Below are 12,417 nucleotides of genomic sequence, written 5' to 3'. Positions count from 1 at the left end.
CTGTTTGTTTTTTAAAATCTTTTTTCACCCTGTTTTATTTTGGATAGTCTTTATTGCTATGACTTCAATTTCACTATTTTTTGTCCCAGCAATATCTAATCTGCTAGTAATTCACAGTGTATTTTTAGATCCCAGACATATCTTTCATATCTAGTTGTTCTATTTGGGTCTTTTTCTCTATCTTCCATTTATGTAACTAGTGTAACCAATCTACTTTTTTTTTTTTTTTTCTTGAGACAGGATCTTGCTGTGTCACCCAGGATGGAGTGCAATCATGGCCCACTGCAGCCTCAACCTCCTGGGCCCAAGTGATCCTCCCACCTCAGCCTCAAGAGTAGCTGGGGCTACAGGCGTGCAACACCATGCCATTACATTTTTTATTTTTATTTTTTTGAGATAGGGTCTTACTCTGTTGCCCAGGCTGGAGTGCAGTGGTACAATCATGGCTCACTGCATCCTCGAATTCCCTGGGCTTAGGTGATCCAGCCACCTCAGCCTCCTGAGTAGCTGGGACTATAGGCATGCACCACCACACATGGCTAATTTTTTATTTTTTTGTAAAAATGGGGTACCCAGGGATTTTTTGCCATGCTGCCCAGGCTGATCTTGAACTCCTGAGCTCAGCAGATCCTCCTGCCCCAGCCTCTCAAAGTGCTAGGATTACAGGTGTGAGCCACCATGCCTGGCCTGATTTTTTTTTTTTTTTTTGTAGAGATGGAGTCTTGCTATATTGCCCAGGCTGGCCTTGAACTCCTGGCCTCAAGCAATCCTTCTGCTTCAGCCTCCCAGACCATAGCACTGTGCCCAGCTCAATCTTTACTTTTGTTTTTTGAACATGTAGAATATAGTTATAACCATTTTAATGTTCTTATCTACTGATTCTTTCATCTTTGTCATTTCTAGGTGGGTTTTGTTTTGAGATAGGATTTTATTCTGTCACCCAAGATGGGGTGTGGTGGTGCAATAATGGCTCACTGCAGCCTTGGCCTCTTGGGCTCAAGTGATCCTCCCATCTTAGCCTCCCGAGTAGCTGGGACCACGGGCACTTGCCACTGTGCCTGGCTAATTTTTAAATTTTTTGTAGAGACAAGGTCTTCTTTGGCCTGACGCAGTGGCTCACACCTATAATCCCAGCACTTTGGGAGGCTGAGGTGGGTGGATCACTTGAGGCCAGGAGTTTGAGACCAGCCTGGCCATCATGGTAAAACCCTGTCTCTACTAAAAATATAAAAATTAGCCAGCTGCGGTGTGGTAGCACAAACTTGTAATCCCAGCTACCTGGGAGGCTGAGGCACAAGAATCCTTTGAACCCAGCAGGTGGAGGTTGCATTGAGCTATCACGCCAGTGCACTCCAGCCTGGGCAACACAGCCAGACTTTGTCTAAAAAAAAGAAGACAGGGTCTCCCTGTGTTGTCCAGGCTGGTCTTGAACTCCTGGCCTCAAGCAGTCCTCCTCTCACCTCAGCCTCCGAAAGTGTTGGAATTACAGGCGTGAGCCATGATACCAGGCCTGGGTTGGTTTTGAATGATTGACTTTTCTCTTCATTATTGGTGGTATTTTCATGCCTTTTTGTATACCTGATAATTTTTGATTGGATGAGAGTTTCCTCTTACTGCTGTGACAAGTCACCACAAAATTTGTGGTTTAAAACAACACAAATTTATTATCTTACAGTTCTGGAAGCCAGAAAGTCCAAAGTGAGTCAGCAGGGCCACATTCTTTCTGGAAACTCTAGAAAAGACTCTGTTTCTTTGCCTTTTCCAGCTTCTAGAGGCTGCCTGCTTTCCTCGGCTTGTAGCCCCACATTACTCCAATCTCTGCTTTCATCATCATACCTCCTTCTCTCCTGCTTTCATTACCATGCCAGTGAATTAATGCCCTCAGTTTGCTGATAAAATAACTGTCAACTTAGAATTCTGTACTACTAAAATAGTCTTTGAAGAATGAGGACAAAATAGACATTATCAAACAAAAACGGATACATTTTGTCACCAGCAGACTTTTACTAGAGGAAATCCTAAAGAATGTACTTCAGACAAGTCAGCTGATCCCAGATGTAAGCCTGAAATACAAGAGGGAATGATGAGCCAAGATACTGGACAGTTTGTTGGTAAATGTAGACAAGCGTTGATGTATATAATAATGGGATGTTTTTACTCAATGTTTCTGATACTAGATGTATGGGTTTTTTTTTCCCACACCAACAACCAGTCTTCCAACTCTTCAGACACCAACTTGGGTATTCAGCAATTCAATTCAATTCTGACACTAACTATCCAGAGTTACTGTCAGACTCCACAGGTTTAAGTGCTTAGTCCCATAAAACTTTCCTCACTGCAGATACCAGTCACAAGTATTGGGTGCCTGGTGTACCCACACTTCTGTCTGACTTTACTACAAAAACGGGAGTTCCTGCAACTCCCAGCTTTCGGGTTTGATAATTCGCTAGAATGTCTCATGTAACTCATGGAAATACTTTACTCAAATAGTTATCAGTTTATTATAAAGGATACAACCCAGGAACAGCCAAATGGAAGAGATGCATAGGGCAAGATATGATGAGGAAGCTTTCATGATGTCTGGGTTCACCACCTCCCAGCACCTGGATGTGTTCACCAACCCAGAAACTCTCTCACCATGCCTTGATGTTTCTGGAACCAGCTTCCATTTTGAAGCTATCTAGGGTCCCCTAGCCACTAGTCATCTGATTAGCATACAAAAGACACTTTTTTTGTTTTTGAGACAGGGTCCAGCTCTGTCACCCACACTGGAGTGCAGTGGCATGATCATAGCTCTCTACAGCCTTGATATCCTGGACTCAAGCAGTCCTCCTGCCTCAGCCTCCTGAGTAGCTAGGACTACAGTTGTGAACCACTGTGCCTGCCTATTTTTATTTTTAATTTTTTATTTTTAGTAGAGGGTCTTGCTCTGTTACCCAGACTGGTCTGGAACTCCTGAGCTCAAGTGATCCTCCTACCTTGGGCTCCCAAAGTACTGGGAGTACAGGCATGAGTCACTGTGCCTGTCCACAAAGACACTCTTAAGTGTCAAAAGACACTTTTAGGAAAAATGTTTTTCCTAAAATTTGGATCACTCATTCTTTTTAAGAACACATAGAAAATTTATAAAACTGAATCATATGTTAAGCCATGAAGCTAGCCTAAATACATTTTAGTGTCTTAAGACCACATTTTCTACACAACTCATTTGAATGATAAATCAATGATGAGAAGGTAAGTGGAAGAGTCCTTTATATGTAGAAGTATATTTTAAAATTCTCGAACAATTTATTGTTAAATAAATCACAGTAACAGTTAGAAATGAATGACAAAAACACTACCTATCAAAACTCATGGGGCCAGTAAACAGTGAAACAAGCAAACAATCCTCAGTTTTATTAATAAAAGAAAAATGCAGGGCTGGGCACAGTGGGTTCAAATCTATAATCCCAGCACTTTTTTTTTTTTTTTTTCCCCCAGACTGAATCTCACTCTGTCGCTCAGGCTGGAGTGCAGTGACGTGATCTTGACTTAATGCAACCTCCACCTCCCAGGTTCAAGCAATTCTCCTGCCTCAGCCTCCCAAGTAGCTTGGATTTACAGGTGCTTGCCACCATGCCTGGTTAATTTTTGTATTTTTAGTAGGGACAGTGTTTCACCATGATGGCCAGGCTGGTCTCCAACTCCTGACCTCAAGTGATCCACCTACCTCAGCCTCCCAAAGTGCTGGGATTACAGGTGTGAGCCACTGTGCCTGGCCCCCAGTACTTTAGGAGTCTGATATGGATGAATTGCTTGAGCCCGGAAGTTCATGACCAGCCTGTGCAACATGGCAACACTCCATCTCTAAAGAAATAAACATAATTAGCTGGGCATGATGGTGTGTGCCTGTAGTCCCAGCTACTTGAGAGGCTGAGGTGGGAGGTGACCAGGAGGTTGAGGCTGCAGTGAGCCATGATTGCACCACTGCACCTGCCGCCTGGGTAACAGACAGACCCTGTCTGGAAAAAAAAAAAAAAAAAAAAAAAAAAGGCAAATTAAATTCACAATAATTTATCATTTCACATTGACTAGAATGGCATATTAAAAGTTCAGACATTGAGGATCAAGTTTGTATACTGCTGGTAGAAGTATTCAATTGATACAGTCATTTTGGAAAGCAGATTGTCATTCCCTGGTAAAGTTGAGTATATATATTTTCTGTAATTTAGTATTTCCATTACTAGATATATAATCTAAACTCTGTTCATGTGTACCAGGAGCCAGAATAAAAATTTTCATAGCACTATTATTCATATTAACACTAATAACAGAAACAAGAACCTAGAACACCTCTAACATCCAGCAGAGGTAGAATGGGTAAATCAATTTTGGTATATTCTTTTTTGCTTTTTGAGACGGAGTTTCGCTCTTGTTTCCCAAGCTGGAGTGCAATGGCGTGATCTCAGCTCACCGCAACCTCCGCCTCCCGGGTTCAAGTAATTCTCCTGCCTCAGCTTCCCGAGTAGTTGGGATTACAGGCATGTGCCACCATGCCCAGCTCATTTTGTATTTTTAATAGAGACAGGGTTTCTCCATGTTGGTCAGGCAGGTCTTGAACTTCCGACCTCAGGTGATCTGCCCGCCTCAGCCTCCCAAAGTGCTGAGTGAGATTACAGGCGTAAGCTACCACGCCTGGCCAGCTTTGTTATATTCTTACAGGGAATACAACACAGTACCTACAGTTGTTAACATGATGGACTGAACATTATAGTGTTGAACAAAAAGAACAGTCACAGAAGCATGCATAACAGTATGATTCTGCTTAAGTTCCAATATAGGCAGAACTCAACAAAAAGTTGCTTAGGTATGTATACATATATAGGTGGTAAAAGTATAAAGAAAATCAAGAAAATAATTAACAACATTCAGAGTAATAATTATCTCTGGAGAATAGGAAGGAAGATTTGGTTAAGGTGGGGTTATAAAGTACCTGGTACTATTTTATAAAATGCTTTTTTTTTTCTTTTTAGACTGAGTCTCACTCTCTTGCCCAGGCTGGAGTGCAGTGGCGTGATCCTGGCTCACTGCAACCTCTGCCTCCTGGGTTCTACCGATTCTCTTGCCTCAGCCTCCTGTGTAGCTGGGATTACAGGTGCCTGCCACCACACCCAGCTAATGGGTTCAAGTGATTCTCCTGCCTCAGCCTCCCCAGTAGCTGGGATTACAGGTCCCTGCCACCATGCCCGGCTAATTTTTGTACTTTTAGTAGAGATGGGGTTTCACCATGTTGGCCAGGCTGATCTCGAACTCCCGACCTAAAGTAATCCACCCGCCATGGCCTCCCAAAGTGCTGAGATTACAGGTGTGAGCCACCACGCCTGGCCCTTTTTATGTACTTTTAATAGAACAACACCTAAGTGAAAAAAGCAGAATATAGCGAGTGTACATAGTATGATCCTATTTGTGTAAAAAGGGGAAATGAACATTTTTGCTTCATTTAGGCCTGAAATGCTTTATGAAGACATTTACATACAGAGGAAATACAACATTGGAGGAAACTCTATATTGGTTGCAAGTAGGATGGAATGAGTGCATGGAAGATAGTGAAGGGAAGGAGATTTTTCAATATATGCCCTTTTGGTTTTAAGTATGTGTATATACTTGTGTAATATGTATGAATATATATTATATATTTAAAATCAAATTAAAATTTTAATTTTAAAAATAAAAAGATTACAGGCGTGACCCTGTAATCCCAGCACTTTGGGAGGCCAAGGCGGGCGGATCACAAGGTCAGGAGATCGAGACCATGGTGAAACCCCGTCTCTACTAAAAATAGAAAAAATTAGCCGGGCGCAGTGGCGGGCGCCTGTAGTCCCAGCTACTCGGGAGGCTGAGGCAGGAGAATGGCGTGAACCCGGGAGGCGGAGCTTGCGGTGAGCTGAGATTGCGCCACTGCACTCCAGCCTGGGCAACAGAGCGAGACTCTGTCTCAAAAAAAAAAAAATAAAATTAAAAAAAAAAATAAAATAAAATAAAAAGAACAAAATATCCAGTCCTCTAAGCCCGATTAAATGCCACATCAAACAGGTCTTGCCCTTCACTGATATTTATTATGTACTGCCTAATTATTTTTGTTGTTGTTTGTTTATTTTGGAGACAGAGTCCTACTCTGTTACCCAGGCTGAAGTGCAGTGGCATGATCTCGGCTCACTGCAACCTCTGCCTCTGATTCTCCTGCCTCAGCCTTCTGAGTAGCTGGAATTCCAGATGTCCACCACTATGCCTGGCTAATTTTTGTATTTTTATTAGAGATGGGGTTTCACCATGTTGGCCAGGCTGGTCTCGAATTCCCAACCTCAAGTGATCCGCCCACCTTGGCCTCTCAAAGTGCTGGGATTACAGGCATGAGCCACTGCGCCCTGCCATGTATTGGCTTATTCTGCCAATGTTTGTGTCTTGCCTTAGTAAAGTATTTTCCTTGAGAGTTAGAATAGTGCTTTTTACATCCTTATATACATACCTACAGTGTCCACAGACCAGTGCTTCTTATGTAGTTGAAATTCATAAGTTGGTTTAATTCTACTTGTTAACAATGTAATACTGCTTTATACTTGTGGAGTTTCTGTATTACTTCATTTATCCTCAAAATAACCCTGTGAGGTAGGCTTTTATTTGCAGGTGACATTTTCTGTGTTTTCAAATGAGAATGTATAATTTTGGCTAAGCATTTTAACTTTAAGCGTTTGTTTCTTATCTTTATAAGTTACTCAGTCACAACATAATGGCTATATTGAATATGAGACTAGAGGAGATGATCTATTAGGTTATTTTCAACTCTGTGTGGATGAATAATTGAATGAATGAATACATTTTATTAGTACAAGGAAGGCAAAGAGAATACTTGGTGTATGCATTTTGGGTTCCTCTTTTAAATGAATCCCTCCCCAGTTCCCCTCCTGCCACTCAACCTTTGGCTGACCTGGTTGCTTATATTAATATTGAATAAACTATTAATAACTGACTTAGTTACTAATACTAGTGACCTTTAATTAACAATATATTTTCATTTTCATTTTTTAATTTTTGTTTTTATTTTCTTTTAACAATCTATTTTCAAATGGTCCAATGGATTTATCAAACAAATTTATTTAGCTAGATGAATAAGTGAGAAATTTATGCATTGCTTCATGCTTTTTCTTTGTGTTTCTTCCTATTCCTTTGCTTTGTTTAGTTATTAAATTTCACTTAACACCATACTTTGGCATTTTATTTCCAGATGTTAGATCTGAAAATGATGCCAAGGATTTCAGTTCTTTGTGCAGTGTCTTTTAATGACAGTGTGTGTAGGGTGGGGTGGGGGGGAATAAGGAAGCAAAGGCATTACAGAGCTAGAGCAACCTAAAGTCAAAGAGCCCAGATGTTTTCTCATCATTTTTTGTTGTCAGGAAATAAAGAATAAGGGCAGTGCACTGAATGAATGTGCTGCTTTTACCTGTAATTTTGTAATTTTCTATTTGAAATGGGGTCTCTCAAAATGCTGGGATTACAGGCATGAGCCACTGTGCCCTGCCTAAATTGTAAAATCTAAAAACTTAGGTCCTATTGTCAATTGGTCTTGGCTATTTTTCATGTAGGGAAAAAAAGTGTGAATTTACATGCATATTCTGTCTTTGCATTTGCATATAGTGTTCTTCTGTGTGGTTCTGTCAGTGTCTTAACCTGTGTTCTTCCCCATAGGGTGGAGAATGCTTGCACCAAGCTTGTCCAGGCAGCTCAGATGCTTCAGTCAGACCCTTATTCAGTGCCTGCTCGAGACTATCTAATTGATGGGTCAAGGGGTATCCTCTCTGGAACATCAGACCTGCTGCTTACCTTCGACGAGGCTGAGGTAGGCAATCTGAGACAAAAAGCCTACTCTTAAAGATAATAATGGAAGAATGATGATTGTTTAGAATGAAAATATGTTGTATGCTGCACATCTGTGTTACCGTGTTTGCTAGTTGTCCACTCATGTGATTGAATACTCTGAAATATATTTTCAGGTCCGTAAAATTATTAGAGTTTGCAAAGGAATTTTGGAATATCTTACAGTGGCAGAGGTGGTGGAGACTATGGAAGATTTGGTCACTTACACAAAGAATCTTGGGCCAGGTTAGTTATATCCAATTTCTATAACATTTTTTAAGGGTTGTTCATGTTGGAGCCAAAGGAAAGGGTACCCTCTTCCTACTTTTTGCAGAAGATAGGTAAAGATGAATTGGACTTTCAGGTGTCTGCTCTGTTGATGGAGCTGATGCTGTGCTTTGAAGTGATGTCATTGTCTCTGGTATCTGAATCTGCTTTTTATATATCCTGGCCTTGTCAAATGAATTAAACCAAACATTGCAAATACTGCTACTGGAGAATGTAGGAAATAGTTTTCTCTTACTGTAATGCTGAAGGCCATCCTGCATCCTGATCTCTTCATTCCACATTACACAGCATTCCTTCACTGTCTGCCAGCTGGCCTGTAGTTCTTTATGACCTCTTAGCTTGCTAATTAGCCTGCCTACTATTATGAATTCATGCCCTAACCGAAGGCTGCATAATATAATCAGATCCAGAAGGAGAGAAGAACTATTGTGGTTAAATTTTATTTTGAAATGATTATTTAGGCATCTGAGCATTAAATATTCAAAATATATAAACGGATACCAGCTTTTGATGTTACAGACATAGCATGAACTTGAGGGTCTTTAAAGTATGAATTAGACCAGTGACAAGATATGTTAGATGTTTAATCTGCTTAACTTGATTTTTACCACTTTATAAAATTCATTTGTTTTATGTGAAATGTTGATTTTTAATTAACAACATATTTATGAGGTTCTAGTGTAAGTGTTCTATAAAACTTAATGGCAGTTAAGAATTTGAGCCATCACTGAAGATCACCTGGAAATAGGTTTCTCTGGTGGCTTTATAGTAGTCCTCTTAAAATTTCTCATAATACTGGCAAAAATGTATTTCCCCAAATGGAATCTTATGCAGAATCCCCAAACGTAAAAGACAAAATGGAGCTACTTTGGGTGAAGCAGATGCAGCCCCACCTCTGCTTCTCTTTGGTCTTGATGGTCTATGAGACAACTTGAGAAATCCTAGAGCAATTTGAAAATCAAAGCTTTGGAGAATCACATAGCGCCTTTGAGTAACAACCAACATAAACAAAAAGTGCCAGCAGACTGATTCCAAAACACCAGATGCTTTCAAACACTGTCATCCCTATAATTATTTTTATAATATTTCTATTTGTTTCTAATTATAAAACTAGTACATGTTTATTTTGGACAAATTGGAAAGTACAGAAAAATAGAAAGATGAAAACAAAACATATCATTGTCATTCTTAGACCTTTTTTCAGCCACTAGATTCAGTACTAGGCTCATGTGAGATTTTTACATAACAGTAGAGAGTTCAGAGACATGGCATGAAATCTGTATGCATAGAAGCCTGGCAAAACGTTTTTCCCTGACCTGTGAATTTCTTTCTAATAAATATATATTTATTCATTTAGATGTTTAATATTTGTGAATGTATTTATATCAAAATATGAAAATGTTTATCACATTTAGGGTTTACATTTCATACATTACTTTCGTTGAAAAGAGTAATGTTGCATAAATATTAGAGTTCAGTGATGGTGTCTGTTGTTTAAATAAGTGAGCAATCGGTTTGAATTTTCATAGTATTTCATAATGGATTTAGAGTGGTCTGGCTGGGAAAGCCAGACCCTGGATTGTTTCACTACTCACCCTGCACAGTTTCTTCTTTGTGCCCCAGGAATGACTAAGATGGCCAAGATGATTGACGAGAGACAGCAGGAGCTGACTCACCAGGAGCACCGAGTGATGTTGGTGAACTCAATGAACACCGTGAAAGAGTTGCTGCCAGTTCTCATTTCAGGTACTTCCTGCCTGTACATTATTTTATACGGGGAAAAAAATGTTAGTGTGTTCTAAACTCTGAGGTTCATTTTCTTTCTTTTATTTATTTATTTAGTTATTTTTTGAGACGAAGTCTCACTCTGTCGCCAGGCTGGAGTGTAGAGGTGCTATCTCAGCTCACTGCAACTTCTGCCTCCTGGGTTCAAGCGATTCTGCTGCCTCAGCCTCCCTAGTAGCTGGGATATAGGTGTGCACCACCACACCTAGCTAATTTTTGTATTTTCAGTAGAGACGGGGTTTCACCATGTTAGCCAGGATGGTCTTGATCTCTTGACCTCGTGATCTGCCTGCCTCGGCCTCCCAAAGTGCTGGGATTACAGGCATGAACTATGGCTCCTGGCATGAGATTCATTTTCTTTTGTGGCTTCACTGCATATCCTTCAGCCTAGGTAAAAATGAGGCCTGAATGATTGGTTATCACATGATGGCTGTAGCTGATTGGCTGAGAACCAGTCTTCTTCTCTAACACTGTCCTTCTCCTGTTCTTTGTTTGAAATTGCCTTCCTGTGGCCTAATTCTGTTCTCCTAAAGCTCTAACAAGCCCCTTTCCTGGGAGGTGGACTCTCCTCTATAAACTCTAGTCTGGGATATTAAATTTTCACACCTTTATTTGTGTTACAGAAAAATAATTAGGAACTGGAATGGATATTATAGAGCGCCATATGATAAAGACATGAACTCAGAGCCCTTTTTAGTGTGTATTAATACAGTTTTTCCTAAAAGATATTTAACTATTCTTTACATCATGAGTAGATCAGTTCTTTAGTCACCAGCTGGGACCACCTTCCCATTGGGCAGCACCCTGAAATGCGAACATGGTAGCTGCTGTCTTGACTAGCAAAAGGGAGTTGCACTTATTGAGTGTCTAGTATATGCCAGACATCTCATGGTTTATAGGAATTATCTTAGTCAAGTTGTGGGTTAATTAGTTAATTCTCAGAAGGCAATTTTATTATAAAAATCTAGTGATTCATGCCATTGTGACTTCCAACTACCTGCTTTGGTGTTTTGGGTGGTAGCTAAAAAAGGACATAAGTGTAAGAGTTCAGGAGGCCAGGTGCGGTGGCTCACTCCTGTAATCCCAGCACTTTGGGAGGCTGAGGCGGGTGGATCACCTGAGGTCAGGAGTTCAAGACCAGCCTAGCCAGCATGGCAAAACCCCGTCTCTACTAAAAGCAAAACAAAACAAAACAAAAATTAGTCAGGAATGGTGGTGGACGCCTATAATCCCAGCTACTCAGGAGATTGAGGCAGGAGAATTGCTCGAACCCAGGAGGCGGAGGTTGCAGTGAGCCGAGATCACACCAAAAGGGGTGGCATTACAGGTGTGAGCCACCACGCCCAGACATTATTTTTTTCTTCTTTATGTTTGGGGGTTAGCAAGTCCAAGCTACATGTTGAGAAAAATCTTGGATGATAAACTTGACATTTTGGGATCTTTTGCTGGGATCGGGGCAGCAGGATATGCCATTCAGAGTATTACTGACAGTTTTCATATTGTCCCATTAGGTTTGTAGTGGATGGAGCCAGGGTGAGGACCAGGATGATAACTGATTTAGAAAGATATTAGATATTTTGTGATTGCAGGTCATCAGCATATGCAGGTTCAATCAGTTACTTAATCATGTTGTGATGGTGTCTTTGTACCTTGAGTTTTCTTTTTCTTTTTTATTTTTACAATAAAGGTTGCTAATGTTGGAACTTTATTGTCAGACTTGTAGTGTTTGTTTTGTATATTCACTTTAGGACCTTAAAAGCCGAAAACATCCAAAGTGTAGAACATCTTTTGTGAATATTGTTATACAACAAGATTAAATTCCAAGCCTAGTTTCTGATCTTTTATTTTTACAGCTATGAAGATTTTTGTAACAACTAAAAACTCAAAAAACCAAGGCATAGAGGAAGCTTTAAAAAATCGCAATTTTACTGTAGAAAAAATGAGTGCTGAAATTAATGAGATAATTCGTGTGTTACAACTCACCTCTTGGGATGAAGATGCCTGGGCCAGCAAGGTAAGTGTTCTTAGTGGAGAAATAAGCAAAATCCCTAACTCTGCCCCACTGTGGGTTTTGATTGGCACCTGTCTCATACTTTATCTTGTAATTTTTGTAGCATAAGAGTACTCAGATATTGTGAAAGTAATTTCTTCTTCATTTTTGTTTCATAGGTTACTTGCTATCTTTGCTAATTTCCTTTGTTCTAAGGTAGAACAAGTAAATAGGCATGTGGGGTAAATACTGGTTTAAGGCTGAGATTTATAGCTTTTCCATCAGGCTGGAGTCTCATTGGCTGGACTGGTGGAAGAGTATATTCCTGTGGATGGGAGCTCTGCCTTGTATATGGGTGGTTGTTCCCAGCTGACTAAGTAAGATACAGATATGTCAGTAATTCTGAACTTTATGGAAAACTGTTCTTTAACCAATCTTCGATCCAGAGAAATCTAGAGGAAACT

General features: G+C 40.2%; 1 protein-coding gene across 2 annotated transcripts in view; it reads left to right on the top strand.

Moving 5' to 3' along the window:
- The window catches only part of VCL (vinculin), a 124,799-nt gene that overhangs the window by 68,075 nt on the left and 44,307 nt on the right, over positions 1-12,417 (top strand). For both annotated transcript variants that reach the window (XM_007962962.3, XM_007962963.3), the window contains exons 3-6: positions 7,723-7,873; positions 8,028-8,136; positions 9,802-9,924; positions 11,817-11,977. In XM_007962962.3, the coding sequence (XP_007961153.1) occupies positions 7,723-7,873; positions 8,028-8,136; positions 9,802-9,924; positions 11,817-11,977 (544 nt within the window). The remainder of the gene's footprint in view (positions 1-7,722; positions 7,874-8,027; positions 8,137-9,801; positions 9,925-11,816; positions 11,978-12,417) is intronic.

The sequence above is a fragment of the Chlorocebus sabaeus genome, chromosome 9 (genome assembly GCF_047675955.1).
Source record: "Chlorocebus sabaeus isolate Y175 chromosome 9, mChlSab1.0.hap1, whole genome shotgun sequence".
NCBI classification, from domain to species: Eukaryota; Metazoa; Chordata; class Mammalia; order Primates; family Cercopithecidae; genus Chlorocebus; species Chlorocebus sabaeus.
This window is presented reverse-complemented; position numbering and strand designations above follow the sequence as displayed.